This window comes from Bubalus bubalis, chromosome 7, assembly GCF_019923935.1.
Source record: "Bubalus bubalis isolate 160015118507 breed Murrah chromosome 7, NDDB_SH_1, whole genome shotgun sequence".
Classification (NCBI taxonomy): domain Eukaryota; kingdom Metazoa; phylum Chordata; class Mammalia; order Artiodactyla; family Bovidae; genus Bubalus; species Bubalus bubalis.
Genome location: NC_059163.1, coordinates 6,936,512 through 6,959,291, shown reverse-complemented (window position 1 = coordinate 6,959,291; position 22,780 = coordinate 6,936,512). Strand labels below are relative to the sequence as shown.

Below are 22,780 nucleotides of genomic sequence, written 5' to 3'. Positions count from 1 at the left end.
TTCTGAAGTCTTTCCAAAATAAATGCTTGTTGTTGTTCAGCCACTCAGTCGTGTCCCACTCTCTGCAACTCCATGGACTTGGTCTTTCACAAAATTGAAGTTTGACTTAGAAATAGAGAAAGCTTAGTGATAATGACCTTCACTCCTTTTCCTTTATCATGCACACCTGTCAGGCCACCCCATACTCATCAACCTGACTCCCCAAAACTAACAACAGCTGTGTAATATTGTTGGGTGGCTTTTACGCATATTAGCGTTATTGTTTTTTTCCTTATGAATCAGTCCTGTTGAGCTTTTATATTCCTGGCACGTGGACTGAGATAGGGAACTTTCCTTTTAACCCAGCTGGAAGTCACTTGACTCTCCCTTTCAGAGTCTCTCCTGGTTTCTCTGGCTTTTCTGATAGAACCGCACTCTCTGGGTGGAGACACCAGTCCTGTTTGGAGATGTGTCCTGGATGACCCTCCTTCATCTTCCCGGGACAAGGGGGAGAGAGAATGAAATACCCAGAGGAGGCTTCCTCCCAGAAGCTCAGCAGGGAAGGGATCGGGGGTTGACAGGGGACCATGGTTTACTTTAGGGTGTGGTTGATTGGAGCACGTTTGTCAGCTGTGGGAAAAGCGGCCAGTGCAGAAAAGATTGATGACTTGGAAAATAAAAGGGAAAACTGGAAGGAGAGGGTGGGAGAGGGAAAGGAAAGAGGGTGGGAGTGTTGAGAGATGATGGGATGAGATACTGCATCCATCAACCACAAGTGCTCCAGTCAACAACACCCTAAAGTACACCACGTCCCGTCAACCCCCGACTCCTTCTCTGCTGAGCTTCTGGGAGGAAGCCTCCTCTGGGTATCTTCATTCTCTCTCCCCCTCGTTCTGGGGAGATGGAGGAGGGCCATCCAGGACACATCTCCAAATAGGACCGGTGTCCCCACCCTGAGAGTATGGTTCTAACAGAAAAGCCAGAGAAACCAGGAAACTCATGAACCTGTAGTATCCCATAGGTTCATGAGAGGTGAATCAAGACAGAATAGCAGGACTTTCCTGGTGGCCCAGTGGTTACGATTTTGCCTTCCAGTGCAGGGGCTGGGGGTTCAAACCCTGGTCAGAGCTAAGATCCCACATGCCTTGCATCCAAAAAAAAAAAAAAAACAGAAAACAGAAACAAGATTGTAACAAATTCAAAAATGATCCACATCAAAAACACTCTTTAAACAAAAAATACAGAATAGGAAGTTCCTTTGAGTTGGGAGTGATGACACAGAGGAGGGCGGGCCTCGGTCACCCAGAGTCTTTTCAGGGAGGGAGGGGAGTCTCTGGGTGCAGAAGTAAACAGTGTCTGATCCAACACTGAGGGGAAGTGGGGACATCAGCCACGGCGCCACCGGGGCTGAGATCGCAGGGCGGCCCCCTGAACCAAATCCGCTGCTACCACATGTGCAGGATAAGCCGTGCCGTGCTTTGCTTTGCTTTGCTTTGCTTAGGTTTTAAGATCAGAGAATCACGACTTAAGACCTTGCCATATAAACCACTTCACGATGGACTCTTCTTTCATCTGGCTTAATGCCCCTACATTTTTCTAAGATTTGGCTTATCGACACTATCCTAAGCACGGTTGTTAGCAGGTAAATTTGCACCAGAATGTTGACTTAGAGCAAAGCTCATTCCAAATGCAGCAGAAGTTAATAATAACCTCACAGAGTCCCAGTTTGGTAGCAGTTGATCTAATTGCTATTCTGAATTCACTGCTGCCTTTTTTTTTTTTTTAATACAACAGGAATTTTTGAACCATTGAACATAAATTATATTCCCTGTCTTATTTCTTCATTAACATTTCACCTTCAAACAGACACACACACTCATTTTGCTTAGAGCAGTGCTTCTCAATGAAGATAACGTTGTACCCCCGGGGGCCATCCGGCAATGTCTGGTGACGTTTTAATCATTACAGGTGAGGAGCTACTGGCACCTCTCGTAGGTAGAAGCCAGCGATGCTGGTGAACACTGTGCAGCGCACAGCACGACACATCACAGCAAAGGGCTGTTCAGCCCCAAAGTCAGGCGTGCTGAAGCTGAGAACCCCTGACTTGGAAAGAAAACACACTTTCAACTTAATTATGCAGAAAGCGGTTTATAAATATTTATAAAGCCCAATGACTCAATGGACATGAGTTGAGCAAGCTCTAGGAGTTGGTGATGGACAGGGAAGCCAGGTGTGCTGGCGTACATGGGGTCACAAAGAGTCGGACATGACTGAACGACCGAACTGAACTGAACTGATGAAGCCCGAAGTGTCCACTCTCTGACTTTTAAAAAGAGCATTCTATTCTAGCATTAAATAGAGCTGCGATTTAAAAAATTAGGGAGTCTTGAAAACACAGATCTTACATATTCAAGTTTAATGTAAATAAAAAAAATTCTTATTTTACAAAGCTTTTGTTGTTGTTGTTTAGTCACTAAGTTTTATCTGACTCTTTTGAGACCCCAGGGACTGTAGCCTGCCTAGTTCCTCTGTCCATGGAATTCTCCAGGCAAGAATACTGGAGTGAGTAGCCATTCCATTTTCCGGGGATCTTCCTGACCCAGGGACCCAACCCGGATCTCCTGCATTGCAGGTGGATTCATTACTGTCAGAGCGACCAGGGGAGCCCAAGAGTTAGAGATACAAAGTCAGGAAAGGTTTAACTAAATGCTTAATACGCATTTATGTCACCTTCTGAAGCATTTTACCAACATAAATGGTATTTTCTGACTGTTGGTATGGTTTGTATTCCCTTAACTTGAAGTAATATCAAAGTTTTATTAGTCCCTCATGTTTTTAAGCATTTGCGAAAATGCAGTTTGCTTTTTACCTCCTTATTTTTGGGCACCCAGAAATATAGATGATTTAACTCTAAATATGGAATATGCCCTAACATTCCTATAAATTCTCAGAAGCTTAATGTCTTCCTTGAGAAAAACTAGGGTGCCTTGAAAAGACATTCTTACAAGTTAAAATTTAATTTAAATAAAAGAAATGCCTATTTTATAAAACTGAATAAAATCAACTGGCCAACAGGATTTAATGAGATATTTGGGAAGCGTAATCATGTTTATGAAAGACCTTTGTAAACTGCAAAGTATTAGAAAAATGCACATGCTTGTTGCCAACTGTATGCCCAGATGAAGAAGAAACGGCATTTATACAGAAGGAAAGAGGTTTTCATCCATCTCAGCTAAGCTGCACCACTGCCTTCCTGCTGAACTTTGGGTAACATCCTCATTTTACAATGAGAGCAAAAGTGGGGGAATGTCACGCCCAAGATCAAGTTGCAGTGTCAGGGTTCAGATCCAGACCAATCGGACCACAAGGCTGCCCCATCCTGTCCACCACACCGCCCTCTGCAGGCAGTGGGAGGAGCTGACCGTCCACTGGGCAACTCCCAAGTCTACCAGCGGTTTAGAGAAGGGAACAATTCCATCCCATGGATTTGTCATCTAACACCTCGCTTCCAGTGACAGTCAACATGCTCCTTTCTAAAGATATCAATACATAGAGACGAGGTACTGAGCAATCAAAGGGAAATCAAACAAGGTCCCTACCCTCAGGAATCTCACTCTTCAGTGAGACAAATGATAAACAAGGAATTTCAGTAGAGGGGATAAGCAGTCCTACAGGGAAAGCCCAGGGATTGGTGGGGGCATTCAAGTAAGTGTGGGTGGGCACGTGACAACCTCGTGCAGTGCTCACGCAGGGTCCGATACAGCAGAGCACTTTCCAGGGAGTTCAAACACCCTCACAAAGTGGACAGTGCACCCTCCCCTGGCCAGGAGAGCCAGTCCCTTGAGAATCTGAGAAACCAGAGAGTCGGAGACAGGAAGGGCTCGGTGATCTTTTAATCACAACTGCCCGTGCTAAAGGCTGTGCTTTAACCTTTTGTTACCGTTGTGTTGTTGTTTAGTCACTAAGTTGTGTCCCACTGTTTTTCGACACCATGGACTATAGCACACCAGGCTCCTCTGTCCATGGGATTTCCCAGGCAAGAACACTGGAGTGGGTTGCCATTTCCTTCTCCAGGGCATCTTTCCAACCCAGGAATTGAACCCATGTCTCCTGCATTAGCAGGTCGTTTCTTTAACACTGAGCCACCTGGGGAAACCCAACCTTTGCTTTTAGCCATTGTTTATACAGCATTTCCATGTTTTGTGATTCTTTCATTTAGGTTCTTAATTCTCTTTCAATCATTATTTCTCACCAATCTGTCTAAAGTAATTATATTTACTTTATAAATCATGGATTATGGCTATGGCTTTAAAAGATTTCTTAACTTTTATTCACCTTTCTGATTTTCCTTGACCCGAGAGGAAAACATAACAAAAAGTGAATGCATCCTGAAGTGAGACAGTGGTAGATTCACATCCCAGCTTTGTGACTCACGAGATGAAGGACCAGGAGAAATTTCTCCCCTCTGCTGAGCCCCACATCCATCGTCTAGGATTGCGGGGTCTGATATCTTGCTCAATCTTTACCAGAAACCATCCTTTATAGGACTGTGGTTAAGATTAAGCACAGTATCAGACCTAAAGCTCTTAGTGGCTTCACACAAAGAAAGGCCTGTCTGGGTGAATAAAAATTCAAGAAGTACAAAAAGAATTTTAAAGAAAGAAAAATGCGCCATTCTCTCTGGCTGGAACTTTATGCCAGAGAGTCCATAACTTAGCAGGTCAAACCAAGGTCTCTTGTACAGTAAGCAACAACCTGTTCCATGTTCTTTATAGTCTGTGATATTATAAAACCGCAGGCTCTTATGAGAAGCTGGGATAAGCCAAAAAATTGACCTTTCTTTTTCCATTAGAGTTCTAAACCAATAAAAGTATAGAGAAAATCTGTAAAAAAAAGATACAAAGAGAGAGGGATCATTTATAAATTAATAGAGGCTTGAGGGACATACCAATCAACTGCCGTGTATGAAATCATTGTCATCCTGATTCAAAATATTATAGTAATTTTTTGAGATTCTGAAGGGCATTTGAAACTTACTGATATTTGGCATTATTCAGGAATTGCTGTGATAATTGTATGGTAATTATGCCTTTTTATATCCTCTTTTAGAGATACATATTGAAATATTTACAGCTGAAATGATGTCTAAGCTCAGAATACTAATGAAGAGGCAAATAGTTGAGAAGATAGATAAAACCAGATTGACAATAACTTAATGGTAATTGAAGCTAGGTAGGTGATGGGTTCATTGTATATTATTCTTCTGATATTACATATATTTGAAACTTTCTTTAAAAGATCTTTTTAATATAGATCACAATATCAGCAAGATATTTAAAAATATCACCTGTCTACTAATTAAGATGAAGTTGGAGAGTGTGGCTCCCTGCTGAGCCCTTGAATCAAGCAGGGGTAAGCCCTGAACAGTCACAGGTCTCTTGATGCGCCCAGCATGTTAGAAGAGCTCACAGTGGTACTCAGTCTGGGGTCTTGAGTTCAGTTCCTATGGAGCCTCTGCCTTTGTCTTTGTCCCAGTAGCCCCTACAAACTCAATCAGCCACGTTGCAAATGTGAGCTGGTGAATACCAGGCAGATGAGGCCTGCATAGCAGGCCACACGAATCCATCCTTCTCATCCTTAGAAAAGAATCCACAGCACAACATGTGCTGTGTTAAGGGAGGATGGGCAGAGAGACTCCATAGTGTCATCTTTGCACATTCAGGTGGTGAGTGGAAAGATAATCAGAGGGGGATCGATTACATCAGAAGAGAAACAGGAACAGTTCATCGAGAGATGAATGGATAAAGGAGTTGTGGTACATACATGCAATGGAATATTACTCAGCCATAAAAAGGAACGAAATTGAGCCAGTTCCAGTGAGGTGGATAAACCTAGAGCCTGTTATACAGAGTGCAGTAAGTCAGAAAGAGAAAAACAAATATTATATATTAGCGTATACGTATGGAATCTAGAAAAATGGTACTGATGAACCTATTTGCATGGCAGGAATAGAGATAAGATGTAGAGAATGGACTTTTGGACACAGTACAGGGGAGGGGAGAGTGGGACGAACTGAGAGTGCAGCATTGATGTATATACACCATCACATGTAAAGCAGAGAGCTAGTGGGGAGCTGCTGAACAGCACAGGGGACTCAGCTCAGGGCTCCATGATGACTTAGAGTGGCAGGAAGGGGGTAGGTGTAAGGGAGGTTCAAGAGGCTGGGGACATATGTATACCTTTGGCTGATTCGTATGGATGTATAGCAGAAACCAACAACTGTAAACCAATTATCCTCCAATTAAAAATAAATTTAAAAATAAAAAAGAGGGAGGAGATATATGTATACTCGGAGAAGGCAGTAGCACCCCACCAAGTAGTACTCTTGCTTGGAAAATCCCATGGATGGAGGAGCCTGGTAGGCTGCAGTCCATGGGGTCGCTAAGAGTCAGACACGCCAGAGCGACTTCACTTTCACTTTTCACTTTCATGCGTTGGAGAAGGAAATGGCAACCCACTCCCGTGTTCTTGCCTGGAGAATCCCAGGGACAGGAGAGCCTGATGGGCTGCCGTCATGGGGTCGCACAGAGTCGGACACGACTGAAGTGACTTAGCAGCAGCAGTAGCAGAGCTGATTCACGTTGTTGTACAGCAGAAACTAACACAGCATTATAAAGCAATTATCCTCCAATTAAAAATAAAAAGATAGAAATGTTTCATTAGTAGAAATAAAAGAGCAAGATCTGCATTTTAGAAAAATATGTACCAGCCAGAGAGGCTTCGTGGGGAGAGACAATGGAACCTGGAAGGAAGGCAGCAGAACTGAGAAATATTTTATCTTTTTCCCACAAAAGTGAAATGACCCAGGAATGCAGGGGAAGCTTGATCACATGGAGCAGAGGGTCCGACTGAGACCATATTGTATATTTGCAATCGGTGGATGCCCTGGCAATGGGGTCTTCATCTCGAGGTGAAGGCATGATGATGAGACCACAGTAATTAGCATCAGAACTATAGATGGTCCCGTTGACCCCATTTGGGGACAGAAGGTCTGTGAAGGAGATGGATAGGGCTCAGCAACTAACAAAAAAAATGAAGGTCCTAAAGGAAACACTGAGAGGTTTACCAAGAATAGATTTTATATTAATAATACCAATAATTCTTTTCTATTACCAATAATAGATTTGACCCAATACCCTCGAGTACTTCAGGGTATAATGCTTTTCCTACTGACTCTGAAGTTGGTGCAGATAATAAACCATCTGGTGGCTTGTCCAAATTATCTCACCTTTCTACCTGATGCTGTTGCTCTCTGAAATAACTGGAACCAGGAAAAAGAGGAAGCCTATTCTCCAAAACTAATGTGTATTCATTTGAAATAGAAATATTTGCAGTACCCTGGTGCTTTGTAATCAACCTCTCTACCACAGATGATTGGGCCAGGCAAGAAGACAGGATGCTGATAACGTGCCAAATAGGGTATGATCTGGTCTCCATGGGGACCAGAGCAGTACAACTCAACCCTCCACTCTGACATGGATGCTCTGGACTAGACCAGTGAACAGCACAGACAAAGGGACTGATGATCTGGGAGCGAGCACCCTCTGTTGCTATTTTTATTTGGCTCTTTCTCTCCCTCAATTGCAGGTCTATGAGGCAGTTGGACACAGGGGCACCACCCTGCTGGCGGAAGTGTTTCTGCCTATTCCTGAAACCGCTCTTGTCAGTGGAAGGGCTCCCATTGAAGAAGTGGAGTTTAGCAGTAACCAGCATGTGACCCTGGACCACGAGGGCGTCGGAAGCGGTACTGAAGGCCTCAGCGGCTCACAGAATCACTGTCAGATTTGAATATCTTTTTCTTTTCCCTTATCAGACAACCAGACAATTACAACATTGCTATCAGAAATTCAGATGAAAGCAATAATCACATATGATTTTTTGCAAAGTAATTTTCACACACTATGGGCAGCCAGTAAATTCATGTAACTGCACAAGTATGGCCACGTGCATTAAGGGCCTTTAGATTGCCTTTGACACCTTAATTCAACTTCTAGGAATCTTTCCTGAAAAAATAATTCAAAATGAAGATAGAACTTTTGTGCATTAAAAAAAAAAAAGTACATCATAGTGTTATCTGTATGGTGGAAAAGTCTGAAAGAAAATAACTGTAATGGGGATATTATTAAATACTATTCTCTCATCTCTCATTCTCTCATGGACTTTCTCACTCTGTCAACCATGTTTTTTTAACCTCTCTTTAATGTGCTTGACATCTCTTTCTTTCACTTCTATATTCTGTGTAATCTCTTTAAATCAGTCTTCTAAGCCATGAATTCACTTTCTGGCTGTGTCTAGTCATTGAAATTCATCACTGAGTTCCTCATTTCAATGATTGTATTTTTCCCCTTCCTATTTAGTTTTTTTCACAATCAGTTCTGACAGCCTTTTGCCATTTTCTGGCACTCTCAGTCATTTCATTCATTCATTCATTTGTGTGCGTGTTAGCCTCTCAGTAGTGTCCAACTCTTTGTGACCCCATGGACTGTAACCTGCCAGGCTCCTCTGTCCATAGAATTCTCCAGGCGAGAATATTTTTCAGTATTCTGTATCTGGCATTCCAACACCTGTCTGCTTATCGGTCTGATTCTGTTTCCTCGCATGCCTGGTGATTTTTTGTTGTGAGTGCATATCTGGAGGCAAGAATCCCTTGAGTCCCAAATGCGATCACCAGTTGAAAAGCCTGGAGATCTAAGCTTTTAGTTCCAACTCTGTTACTGACAAACTGTGTGACCCTCATAATCACATAACCTCTTTGACTATCATCTTCCTCTTTCATAAGAGGGGTCTAATAATACCTCCCTTAAATGTCTTATGGGGTTATTTTGAAGATCAAGATGCAGTGTTCAGTATGAAGGAAAGATTTTTTTTTAAGTCATAAAGTAAAATAAGTACACTTTGTTTAATTATTTTTATTTTGGCTGCGCTGGGTCTTCATCGCAACATTCAGCTCGTCATTGCAACACACAGGCTTAGTTGCCCTGTGGCATGTGGGATCTTAGTTCCCCGCTACTACTAAGTCGCTTCAGTCGTGTCTGACTCTGTGACCCCATAGACAGCAGCCCACCAGGCTCCCCCGTCCCTGGGATTCTCCAGGCAAGAACACTGGAGTGGGTTGCCATTTCCTTCTCCAATGCATGAAAGTGAAAAGTGAAAGTGAAGTCACTCAGTCATGTCCGACTCTTTGTGACCCCATGGACTGCAGCCTACCAGGCTCCTCCACCCATGGGGTTTTCCAGGCTAGAGTACTGGAGTGGGGTGCCATTGCCTTCTCCTGGTCAGTTCCCTGACCAGGGGTCAAACCTGTGTCCCCTGCATTGGAAGGCAGATTGTTAACCACTGGACCACCAGGGAAGCCCCTGAAGGAAAGCTCTTTAGAAAACACAAAGAGGCTATTATAGGGTTACCAGTGGTGTTGTTTTGTGTTAATATCACTAATATTAACTTGGACTCCAGAGCAAGAAGTTCCTGTAAAAGTGAAAAAGTGAAAGTCACTCAGTCAACTCTTTGTGACCGCATGGACTATACAGTCCACGGAATTCTCCAGGCCAGCATACTGGAGTGGGTAGCCTTTCCCTTCTCCAGGGTATCTTCCCAACCCAGGGATCGAACCCTGGTCTCCTGCATTGCTGGTGGATTCTTTACCAGCTGAGCCACCAGGAAAGCCTATGTTTCATGCTTAAAAATCTTTTCTCCTTTTACATGATTAATGTCCTGTCCAGAGACTTTTTGTCATTAATGTCAAATCAGTGGGAGCCCAGTCAGTGAGGCTTTAAAGTTTCTAGCATAGCTGAGCGACAGCATCTGTGGACTGGTCAGTGCCTGCCAGGTCTGTCTGAGGCTTTGCAGGTTTTTCCTCACTTGACATGCTGTTTCTCATTCCAGGCACGCTCTCACCTGAGGGCCTTTGCATCCTTCTTTCTACCAAGAAGGCTCTTTCCCAAGACACCTACATGCCTCCCTTCCACTTTCTTCAGGCCTTTTCATTATTCAGAAGGGACCTCTCAAGGAGCCTTCCCTTGCCACTTAACATTGGAAAGTTCAACCCCTGCCTCCTCCTCAAACATATATTTTCTAACACTTTTCATACTTTTTTCTCTTTTGCACTTACTACTCTCTAACATGGGGTTTCCCTAGTGGCTCAGTGGTAAAAAATCTGCCTACAATGCAGGAGACATGGGTTGGATCCCTGGGTGGGGAAGATCCCCTGGAGAAGGAAATGGCAACTCACACCAGTATTCTTGCCTGGAGAATCCCATGGACAGAGGAGCCTGATGGGCTACAGTCCTTGGGGTCACAAAGATGGACACAACTTAGCAACTAAATCACCACCACCACTCTCTAACATGCTAGCCTAATCTCTTTATTTATCACATCTATAATCTGTCTTTCCTACTTGAATGTAAATTCCGTGAGGTCAGGGATTGCTATCAGTTTTCTTTACTGCTGTCTTGGTGACTAGAGTAGTGCCTGGCATGAAGTAGGGGCTCAAATGGGTATCTACTGAATGAATGAAGGATGTCTTCACAGTAATCCTTAAAAGGGGGTACTATTATTATTATTATAGTATGGGCTTCCCTGATAGCTCAGTTGGTAAAGAATCCGCCTGCAACACAGGAGACCCCAGTTCACTTCCTGGGTCGGGAAGATACGCTGGAAAAGGGAAAGGCTATCCACTCTGGTATTCTGGGCCTGGAGAATTCCATGGACTGCATACTCCATGGGGGTCACAAAGAGTAGGACACAACTGAGCAACTTTCACTTTCATTATTATTATCTCCATTTTATACATAGCGAAACTAAGGTTCAGAGAAGTTAAGCAATTTGTCCATGGTCACACAGCTGTTAAGTGGCAGAATATATATGCAGTTGGTCCCAGCGCAGAGTGCATCACTCCTCATAATGCTACACTCTGCTATCAGAGATACAGCCGAGGGGCCCACCGTGTCACCACCTGAAGCTCCACGCTGTTGATCTGAATGATGTGTTCCATCCCCCTACCCCCACCCATTCTGTTCCATTTGTCTGCTCTCTGCTTTGCCTTCTCACTAGCATGGGGCTCACTCCCTCTTTCTAAACAGCATCCTTTTTCATCCGCTGCTTCCTCAGGAGTGCCCTTCTCATTTGAAGCTGACGGTGGTAATCAACTGATTCTAATGACCTCGGGGAAAGTGTCCAACAGCGTGGCATGGGCCATTGGAGAAAATGGGATTCCTTTAATTCCTCCGTTGTCGCAGCAGAATATTGGATTCAGAAGGTAACGTGTGGCTAGAACAGCTGATGAGCGAGGGCAGCATTGGCGTCAGCGCGATTCAGGGGGGAAAGGCTTGCAGTCTCACAGTCTTTCCTTTTATTGTCACGTGCCAGTATTTTCAGGGGTTTTGTGTGTGTTCTTATGATAAAAACTAAAATGTTAATATCCTGAAAAATACTGGATGTTTGTCAGCATCAGACACCAGTAAGCCTGTGAAATATTCTTTTCGCAGTTTTGCAGATGGGGAAAGCACATGGTACGTGTTGTTGCTCAGTCTGTCAGTCAAGGCCCACTCTTTGTGACCCCGTGGACTGCAGCTCACCAGGCTCCCCTGTCCTCCACGATCTCCAGGAGCTTGCTCAAATTTGTGTCCATTGGGTTGGTGATGCCATCCAACCATCTCATCCTCTGCCACCCTTTTCTCCTCCTGCCTGCAATCTTTCTGAGCATCAGGATCTTTTCCAGTGAGTCAGCTCTTCGCATCAGGTGGCCAAAGTATTGGAGCTTCAGCATCAGTCCTTCCAGTGAACATTGGCATGGCATATAGTTGTATCTATTTGGCCCTCAGTCAGAGATCACTGTAAAATGTGACTGATGTAGAAACTTCTGGGTATATGAAAGGCCCTATTCTCAGTCCCCTTCCTTGATTGCTAGCTGTCGGTTTCACTCAGAACAGCAGGAAGGGACTCACTCCAGACGGACAGGCCACCCCTCTTAGTGGTTGATGCCCATCCAGGCAGCCTGGACTGTAGAGCCAGGTGCCTGGGTTCCAGTCTTGCTTCTGTGGCTCCCCAATAGGTGTGTCTTGAGTGGATCATCTTACTGTCATGGCCTCAGTAGCCTCCATAAAATGAAAGGACTAACCTTTTCTTTTTTTTTTTTTTTAATTTATCTATTTGGCTGCACCAAGTCCTCGTTGCAGTGTGCAGGATTTTAGTTGTGATGGGATCTAGTTCCCTGCCGAGGGATCGAACCCAAGCCTCTTGCCTTGGGAGCAGGGAGTCTTGACCACTGGACCACCAGGGAAGTCCCAAGAGGACTTATCTTGATCATCAGGAAGATACGTTCCAAGTCACAGGCTGTCATTTGCAACATGTGGAAAAACAGCGGAACAGGGCTGGTTTTGTTCCCTTTACGCCCTCTCCTTCCAATGTAAACACCTGTATCCATGTGATAATAACAATACGGTCTTTCTCAGCCAGGAGCCTGGCAGCATTTCCAGGGGAGGCTTGTTTATGCCTTTACGTACAAGCCTCCTGTACTTTGTCTCATTGAGTTTCCTGCTGAGGTCAAAGCTCCAGCTCCTCGGGAGAGAAGGAAAAACAGTGTGAGTGATGGGAGACGCAGCCCTGTTAATAAAGGCCCAGCTCAACTGTGGTGACCACCTGGCCCCCTTGGAATTCAGTCATGTCCAAAGTTGGGGCTTAAGTTAGTTGTATAAATGTTTGTTTCTTCTCTTTTATTTTAGCCTCAGCCCCAAGTGGTCCCCAGTTACCTAGGAAGTGGGACCTTCCCGGCATCCTACACCAGGTGCCCTGGTCTGGATCCAGAGACTCAGGACACTGGTGTGCTGGGCACAGTTGCAGAAATGCAGGGTCACATTTTGATTCCTTCTATTTATGCTTCTTTTCCCCCCAGATGTACTGAGATCTCATTGACATGTAAAATTGTGTAAGTTTAAGATGTACAACATAATGTTTTGATATTCTAGATATTGCAAAATGATTTTCACAATAAGTTTGGGTAACATCCATTGACACACATAGTTACAGATTTTTCCCCCCTTGGGCTGAGAAATTTTAACATCTACTCTCTTAGCAATTTCCAAGCGTACAATAGAGTATTATTAGCTACACTCATATAATCATACATAGATTGAAGGCAGGAGGAAAAGGGGGTGGCCCAGGATGAGATGGTTAGATAGCATCACCACACTCTGGATATGAATGTGAGCAAACTCCGGGAGATGGTGAAGGACAGGGAAGCCTGGGGTGCTGCAGTCCATGGGGTCACAAAGAGATGGGCATGACTGAGCGACTGAACAACAACAGCAGCTACGGTCACCACGCTGTACATTAGAGTCCCAGGACTTATTCATCTTACAACTAGAAGTTTGTACTCTGAAATGGCTTCAGCCATTTATCCACCCCCCGACCTCTGGCTCCACCAATCTTTTCTCTGTTTCTACATGTTTGGTTATTTTAGATTCCACATCAAAGTGAGATCGTCTCACTTAGCATAATGCCTCAGTGCCCATCCATGCTGTTGCAAATGGAAGGACTTCCTTCTTTGATGACTGAATTATATATACATACACACAGATCACATTTTACTTGTCCATGTGTCCACTGACGGACACTTGGGTGGTCTGCATGTCTTGGCTGTTATAACTCATACTGCAGTAAACATGGGCTGCAGAGACCTCCCCAGGACACTGATTTTGTTTACTTTGGATGTATCCCCAGAAGTCAGGTTGCAGGACCATGTGCTTGCTCTACTTTTAACTTCCTGAGCCTCCATACTGTTTTTCACAGCGGCTGCACCAACTTATGTTCCCACCAACAGTGCACAAGGAATTCCCCTCTCACATCCTTGCCAGCACTTGTTATTGCTCGCCTTTTATGACAGCCATTCTGACAAGTGTGAAGTGACATTTCGCTGTGGTTTTGATTTGCATTTCCCTGATGATTGAGCACCTTTTCATGTGTCCGTTGGCCATTTGTATGTCTTTGGAAAAATGTCCATTCAGATCCTTTGCCCATTTGTTAATCAGATGGTTTTGTCGCCATTGAGTTGAATGAGTTCCTTATATTTTTTGGATGTTTTTATGCCTTATTAGATACATGCTTTGAAAATATTTTCTGCCACCATTCATGCTTTTTTATTACCCTTATAACATATTTAATAGCAACTATCAGGTAAGGAAAAATGGCAGAAGTCCTTCCTACAATCAGACTTTCCTTCACAGAGCAGGGCTGACCCTGCAGTCCTGTGGTCCTGATGCAGACTGCTCTGTGAGGAAGTCTGTCTCAAGGAATCAACTTCTGTTTTCAGCGCTTTGAAGAGAGCAGATGCCATCTCTTCTATCGGCACGTCAGGACTGACAGACATGAAGAAGTTGGCCAAGTGGGCAGCAGAGTCCAAGCTTGACCCCAACGACCCCAGCAATGGCCCCCTGATGCAGCTGATCTCGGTAACGTGGCAGGAGACATGGGCACACACCACTTCTCCCCTCAGTGTGGAAACCAAAGGGCAGGGCTTTTTACACAGGTCGTCTTTCACACTATGTTCTCCTGCACCGGAGTGTGTAAGAACGTGAGGGCTGGGTTGAATGACAGGTTTAAATTCTAGCTCTGCACCTACTGACTGTGTGAGCAAGACAAACGTGGTCCGAAGCCCATGATGCCCTCACAGTGTTGTTGGGAAGAAATGAGCTGCTGGTGTCAGCCTCTAACTGTCCACACTCAGCACGCAGAAAGCACCAGGTACTGCTGAGGCTACGGGGCTTCCCAGGTGGCGCTAGTGGTAAAGAACCCTAAATGGTAATCTAATTGTCCAACCAGAAAAACGAGCAAAACCACCATTTCTGAAGACACCCCAATACAGGAGAAATAAGCAATGCAGGTTCGATCCCTGGGTTGGGAAGATGCCCTGGAGAAGGAAATAGCTATCCACTCCAGTATTTTTGCCTGGAGAAGCCCATGGACAGAGGAACGTAGCCCATGGGGGGCTACAGACCATGGGATCACAAAGAGTCAGACACAACTGAGTGACTAAACACTTGGTCCCCTTGATGTTTCTTCTTTTTAACTGTTTGCCTCGCAGAGAAGCACAAAACACAGGGCTTGCTTTCCTGTTGCTGTTGCTTAGTCACGTCAGACTCTTTGCGACCCCACGGACTGCAGCACGCCAGGCTTCCCTGTCCTTCACCATCTCCCGGAGTTTACTCAAGCTCATGTCCATTGAGTCGGTGATGCCATCCAACCACCTCATCCTTGCCTTCCTGAATAGCCCCTTTTATGAACCAGGATTGTCTCCGCAGGATCACCTTTCCCATTGCAAAGCCCCAGCGGATCTCTGCTCCTGGAATCTCTCTCTCTGCAGGTCAAGGCTGCAGCTGACAAAGCTCCCAGCAAGGGAGCAAATGGACCCCTGGGCAGAGTGCAGCCCAGACCTGCTCGTCCTCTCAGGGTTGCTGAAGCTGTGCTTTCTACGCTGGTGCCTGGGCCCATCTCTGGTTCACTTGTCCTAACAACCAAGGCCACAGAGTGCCGGCCAGGAACAAGACAACGTGGCCGTGGAGCCAAGTGCAGCTGACTGACCGGGGCCCTTATTTATGTGCATAGTTATAGTCTAAAAATTATATTTTAAAAATGTTTTAGTCACTAAGTCGTGTCCGAATCTTTGCGACCCCATTTACTGTAGCCCGCCAGGCTCCTCTGTCCTTGGGATTCTCCAGGCAAGGATACTGGGTGGATTGCCATTTCCTTCTTCAGGGGATCTTTCTGACTCAAGGATTGAACCCAGGTCCCCTGCATTGGAGGCAGATTCTTTACCAACTGAGCTACAAAGTTTAAAAAATACATTTAAATATATATTTTATATATATTATGTATATGAATAATCTTATTTGCAGTGCTGTGTGCTCAGTCACTCAGTCCTGGCTGACTCTCTGCAACCCCCATGGACTGTAGCCCACCAGGTTCCTCTGTCCATGGGATTTCCCAGGCAAGAATACTGAGTGGGTTGCCATTTCCTTCTCCAGGGGATCTTTCTGACCCAGGGATCGAACCTGAGTCTCCTGTGTATTTTTTGCAGTAGGCGTTTGGTAACACGCTGATATAATTGACTCATTTATCAGTCTGTTATATTTTCATAACACCTATTAGGGGAACATGCATACCAGACATGAACCGTTTACTTTTTATTTCTGTGGAAAAAATGATTTACGGTACTTTTAATAACTATTCAATGAAGATAATAGCATCTCCCTCATTGCCATTATATTTGACTGTGTTTTCTCTTTAAATGAAATAGTGGATGTTTCAAGCATATCCAAAACTGTTCACCATTCAACGTCATTCCCAAAAAGCTCAGTGCCAGGTTTCCTTGGGTGAAGTCTGCCTGTCACCTGGAGCTTTGTATTCCCTGGTTTATAGGTTGCTACCAGTGGTGAATCCTACATCCCTGATTTCTTCCGACTCGAACAGCTACAACAGGAATTTAACTTTGTTTCGGATGAGGAATTAAGTAGATCCAAACGATTCAGGCTGCTGCTTCTTAGAAGCCAGGAGGTGCCAGAGTTCCGACATTATAAGCAAATTCCACTGTATGACCGAGAAATTATGGAAAAAGTATTTCAGGTAAGAGATTGTCTTAGAGGGGTTAATAAAATAATGAAATATTTACCATGCCATTTTGTATACTATTATATATATGTGGGTATCCTTGTGGTGTTCTCAGTAGCAATATTGATTTCTTCTTTATTGCACTTTACATAGCCTTTTCATTATTTTTCTTGAATCCAAAGTTTAAATCATCTCTTTGTCTCAGTCTAGTGACATCTAAACTAGGAAAAATTAGTGTCATAGGGGCTGAAGAATCTCTTCAGTGTTAGTGTGGCAAACAGTCCTGCCTGGCTTAGTCAGGAATTCGATGCCCTTTTTTTTCAAATTAATTTATTTACTTAAATGGCTGCGTCGGTCTCGTTGAGGCCTGCAGGATCTTCGTTGCATCACGAGGTATCTTTCCCTGCACTGCACAGACTCTCTAGTTGTGGCTTGTGGGCTTAGTGGCTCACATGTGGGATCTTAGTTTCCCGACCAGGGTTCAAACCTACGTCACCTTCATTGCAAGGCAGATTCTTAACCACTGGACCACCAGGGAAGTCCCTCAATACCGTTTTAACCCATTAAGTATTTACTAAGCACAAAGCACAGCGGTAAGCGCTTCTTGGAAGATAGATGGGTAGGATTGAACAGCCTGGGTGAGGGGGTAGGAAGTGGGGAACAGGTCTGGTCAGGATGCTGCAGGCAGCTGGAGACAGAAAGCCTTGGGGGAGGTTGGAGTGGGGCAGGCCAGGGAAAGCTGGACAAGTGTATGTTTGATGAGGTAAAGAAATAGCCACTAGAAATTAATATCAGTATGACTTCTTTTGTTTGTTTATTTTCACTGCCATTACTCTAGGAGGTGGATCCCAAAAGATACTGCTGCAATTTATATCAAAGAGTATTCTGCTTTACATTTTCCTCTAAGAGTTTTATAGTGTGTGGCCTTACATTTAGGTCTTTGATCAAAAGCAGTATGATTTTTCATGCAGAAATTATTCTTGGAGAGATGTCTTTGGTTACTTGGTTCTTCTTTGTTATCAGTTTGGACTTGTGATTATAAGTGATAAAAACCCAATTTGAGCCAGCTCCTGTACCGGGGGAGTTTATGAGATGATGAAATCACAAAATCAAGTTAAGTGTCTAAGACATCTGAATGACAGGAGCTCGTCTGCCCCTCAGAGCCACCCAAGGAGTGCTAGGCTCCTTCTCCTTCCTGTGGGGGCTTCACGTGGTATGGTGGCTTCAATTTCCCCCATTGCAGACAGATTTCTCTGCTTGATCATTTGGCCACCAGTATTACCCAAGTTTATACCTAGGAGCCTCAGCCAGGAGGGAGAGGTGTGTCCTCTTGTCCCAAGTCTAACAATCTTGGGGACAGGGTCTTCTCTAGTGTACAGTGGTTAAGAATCTCCTTTGCAAGGCAGGGGATGAGGGTTTGATCCCTGGGGAACTGAGATCTCACATGCCACAACAAAGACCCCATGTTTTGCAACTAAGACCTGATAATAAATAAATATTTTTTATGCAGCCAAATAGTAAATAAAATTTTTTTTTTTAAGAAAACCATCTTGAAGATAGCTCTTAAGCCACAAAGGCTGGGTTAGGAGCCACCCAGGCTGGGTTAGGAGCCAGGGCGTTAGCTATGACCAGAGAAGGACTGAAGGAGATCATGGCAGCTTCCTGGGGCCCACATGGAATTTTCTTGATAGAAAAAAAAAAGAGGAAAGTATAGCTGCCTAGGAAGAGAAAGCCAAAGGCACCCACTACTCTCCTCCAAGTAGGTGACCCAGGTCAACTGCAACCAGTTACTAACAACTAAGATGTTAGTTACTCATTTTGTATTTGCTTTACTTGAAATAGAAAGACAAAAATTAAGCAGGGGCTTTGGCTAAGCCATTTGGGTGAGCTTAGTATCTTGATCTACAGTGACTCGATTATCTCTATGGCCTCAGTTTCTTCTGCGTGAACTCTCTAACTTGTTACAAACAAATATCGTGTATTATACAAGGAATTTAGAAAAATGGTACTGATGAACCTACTTGCAGGGCAGGAATAGAGACGCAGACCTAGAGAATGGACTTTGGACACAGAGGGGGAAGGAGACGGTGGGGCGAATTGAGAGAGTAGATAGCTAATGGGAAGCTGCTACAAAGAACAGGAAACTCAGTTTGATGCCCTGAGATGACCTGGAAGGATGAGATCCTGAGTGGGGGGAACGCTCAAAAGGGAGGGAATATATGCATACATATAGCTGATTCACATTGTTGTACAGCAGAAACCAACACAAACTGCAAAGCAATTATACTCTAATTTTTAAACAAAACTTTTGTTTTGTTTAAGCATTGTAACTTGTAACTACTTGTAAAGCAGTTCAATCAACTGTTTCCAAATCCTGGATGCTGCATCAAAGATCAACTCTGAACCTGAAGTTCAGAGGGAAGTAGAAGGAAGATTTAGAACCACAATTTGTGACTTAAACTACACATGACGAATAATTCTCTAATGTGGACTGTAGCCGCCAGGCTCCTCTGTCCATGGAATTTTCCAGGCAAGAATCCTGGAGTGGGTTGCCATGCCTTTCTCCAGGGGATCTTCCCGACCTAGGAATTGAACCCTGGTCTCCTGCACTGTAGACAGATTCTGTACTGTCTGAGCCACCAGGAAAGCTCAATCTCAAAAAAGGCATGAGAGTACCAGTATTTTAAAATCATAGATGTATTGTTTCCTTTTCATTTTAGGACTATGAGAAACGGTTACGAGACAGAAATGTAATCGAAACCAAGGACCACATAGACACCCACAGGGCCACAGTAGCAAAGTACCTGCAGCAGGTAAGGAAAATCATTTCAAACAGTCCTCGTAGGGGGCAGACAGGCAGCATCCTGATGTTGGAGAAGGGAGGTCTCCATCCTCAACCCTGTTGGCTTATTTTCTCATAATCGTTGTTGCTGTTTACTTGCTTATCGTGTTCCACTCTATTACAACCCTATAGACTATAGCCCACCAGGCTCCTCTGTCTGTGGGATTTCCCAGGCAAGAATAACTGGAGTGGGTTGCCATTTCCTTGTTAGGGAGTCCCTCAAAGAATATTCTAAACTGCAAAATTCCAGGGTCACAATGGCAACATGAATAACCGCTCTCTTCTTTTAAGACTAGACATAAAGTCACTTATCCTATAGTAGTCTGTAATCCTTTATGGCTTGCCAGGATCCTCTGTCCATGGGATTTTTCAGGCAAGAATACTGGAGTGGGTTGCCATTTCCTTCTCCAAGGGGTCAAACCCACATCTGCATTGGCAGATGGGTTCTTTACCACTGAGCCACCAGGGAAGCCCTCCTCATAATTACAGATATAAAATTGATTAGCAACTATCTTCATCTTTGTAACATAGTTACTTGGTTCTCCTTTGTATTAGCTTGGATTCATGATTATAAGTGATAAAAAGTCCAGTTTGAACTAGCTCCGGCACCGAAGGGAATGTATTTAGTGAGGAAACACTGAAACCACCAGGATTGGTCTCGGTTTATTATCAGTGGTTATCTTGAGGCGTATGATTACAAGGCACTTACTTTCTAAATCATGATTTTTTAAAAAATATTTGAATGTTTGCTGTGCAAAAACTTGCAAATTTGATTCGATCCCATTTGCTTACTTTTGTTTTTATTTCTATTATTATTTATTTCTATTATTATTACTATTGTTTTATTTCTATTGCCTCAGAAGGCAACTAAATACAGAATTACCATATGAATGTGTGCATCTTATTACCTTGGTAATAAAAAAGTTTTATAAACCACATACTCACTGCCCTTCTGCACTAGAAAATCAAAATATTTTGTCCTTCCTTTAATTAATTTAACTTGTAAGAAATGCTACGATGACTACAGTACATTTCCCAGCCGGTTAATCTACCCTGTAGGTTTTATATAAAAAAATAATTTATGACATTTAAGAGAGCCTCCATTTAAAAAATAATTAGGAACTAAATCAGTCTGAATAGGGGAAGAACTTAATCAGTTCTGAAGTGTGTGTGCTTCAAAGTGTGTTAGTCACTCAGTTGTGTCCAACTCATTGTGACCCCATGAACTCGAGCCCGCCAAGTTCCTCTGTCCGTGGAATTCTCCAGGCAAGAATATTGGAATGGGTAGCCATTCCACTCCAGGGGATCTTCCTGACCCAGGGGTCAGACCCAGGTCTCCTGCATTGCAGGCAGATTCTTTACTGTTTGGTGCACCAGGGAAGCCCAAAGGTGAAAGCTTTAGTCCCTCAGTTGTGTCCGACTCTTTGTGACCCCATGGACTGTAGCCCGCCAGGCTCCTCTGTCTATGGAACTTTCAAGGCAAGAATACTGGAGTGAATATCCGTTCCCTTCTTCAGGGGACCTTCCCGACCCAGGGGTTAAACCCAGGTCTCCTGCACTGCAGGCAGATTCTTTACCATCTGAGCGGCCAGGGAAGCCCTCGTGTGTTTCAAGACAGGTCCTGTTTTCTGTAGTTGTTCATTCATTTTTGTTGTTGTTCAGTTGCCACATTGTGTCTGACTTTTTCCGATACCATGGACTGCAGCACGCCAGGCCTCCCTGTCCCTCACCATCTCCTGGAGTTTGCCCAAGTTCCTGTCCGTTGAATCAGTGATGCCATCCAACTATCTCATCCTCTGTCACCCTTTTCTCCTTCTGCCTTCAGTGTTTCCCAGCATCAGGGTCTTTTCCAAAGAGTCATTCATTCATTCAGCTAAATTTTCTACCAGGAATTTGTCCAGATCCTGAGAATATAGCAGTGGACAAAACAGAACGCCCCTGCCTTAGGGAGCTTACGTTAGCGAGGAAAGCTGGTTGATTTACTGTAGGAAGGGGTCAGAGCTGTGATGGAATGCGAAAGGGCCACCACACCGCGGTGACATTCGAGCAGAGAATGGTGCAGTTCAGCAAACAAGAACAATTAAATAAGTCTTTCTCTCCCTCAGGTTAGAGAATCAGTGATAAATCGTTTCCTCATTGCGAAACACCATTTTCTTCTTTCGGATCTGGTAGTAGAAGAAGAAGTTCCCAATATCAGGTAAAAAAAAAAATCTTGTTATTTCTTGTAAAAATTATTTGTATTGTATTATATTAAATATTCCCTGTGAATGTAAGATTTCTATCAGGGTATGGTATGCATTTGGCCCCCTAACAGTACTGGAAACTGGTAAAGCCTGATGAACGCCTGATGTCACATTTTGGGGGGGATTCTGTTAGCACGAGTATCACGAGACCCTCTCCATCACATTCCAGTGGACCCCATCTCACCTCCCACCACCCCCAAGGGCGCTTCCCCAGCCTTGGCCATCTTCCATTCCAGTCACGTGAAATGTGACAGCATCCTTTCCAGCACATCGTCCTCCTGCCTTCATCACCTCCCTGGGCCGAGGTCTCCCTCACTCCCCCATCACAGGGCAGTGGGGTGGCCGAGAATTATCCCGCTGAGATTCTGAGTGGCAGGGAGAGGCCTGGTTCCAGCACCACCACTGGGAGGCACAGAGCTGCCCTGTGTTTGGTGACGGGTGGGCAGCAGGGGAAAATGGGTATTTACATAGAAGTTGGGGATTGACTCTATTTGTTTGCTAGATCGTCTTCCTATCATTTAAAATAATCCTCAAATGGTCTCAAGTCGAGGCGGACGCATGAAAGATGAAAGAGAACTTTCTATATTGGTGGGCTTGCACAGTCCATTAACTTCATGACCCTTCCTGTGGTTAAATCTCTTGGTCTCCTGAAAGGGCTTCCCTGGTGGCTCAGCTGGTAAAGAATCTGCCTGCAATGTGGGAGACCTGGGTTTGATCGCTGGGTTGGGAAGATCCCCTGGAGAAGGGAAAGGCTACCCACTCCAGTATTCTGGCCTGGAGAATTCTGTAGAGTATATAATCCACGGGGTTGCAAAGAGTTTTTGTGCAAACTCACAAAAAGTCTTTGGACATATGTTGCAAAGTTGTTGGACACAACAGATGGTCTCCTGAAAAGGTTATTTCCTACGCATGGACTTCCTCTCTGCCACCCAGCTGGCAAGGAGACAAAAAACTGGTGCAATCCATGGCAAGGAGTCAAAAAACTGGTGCAATCCATGGGAGCCCCTTTTCCTGGCTTTGCCTCCATCCTCATAAAGAAGGGAGGCTGTGCCCACAG

General features: G+C 44.3%; 1 protein-coding gene across 4 annotated transcripts in view; it reads left to right on the top strand.

Moving 5' to 3' along the window:
- Nucleotides 1-22,780, top strand: part of CC2D2A (coiled-coil and C2 domain containing 2A) — a 131,544-nt gene that overhangs the window by 69,758 nt on the left and 39,006 nt on the right. For all 4 annotated transcript variants that reach the window (XM_044945624.2, XM_006054939.4, XM_044945626.2 and 1 more), the window contains 6 exons: nucleotides 7,627-7,783; nucleotides 11,146-11,293; nucleotides 14,345-14,483; nucleotides 16,450-16,653; nucleotides 19,359-19,451; nucleotides 21,586-21,677. In XM_044945624.2, the coding sequence (XP_044801559.2) occupies nucleotides 7,627-7,783; nucleotides 11,146-11,293; nucleotides 14,345-14,483; nucleotides 16,450-16,653; nucleotides 19,359-19,451; nucleotides 21,586-21,677 (833 nt within the window). The remainder of the gene's footprint in view (nucleotides 1-7,626; nucleotides 7,784-11,145; nucleotides 11,294-14,344; nucleotides 14,484-16,449; nucleotides 16,654-19,358; nucleotides 19,452-21,585; nucleotides 21,678-22,780) is intronic.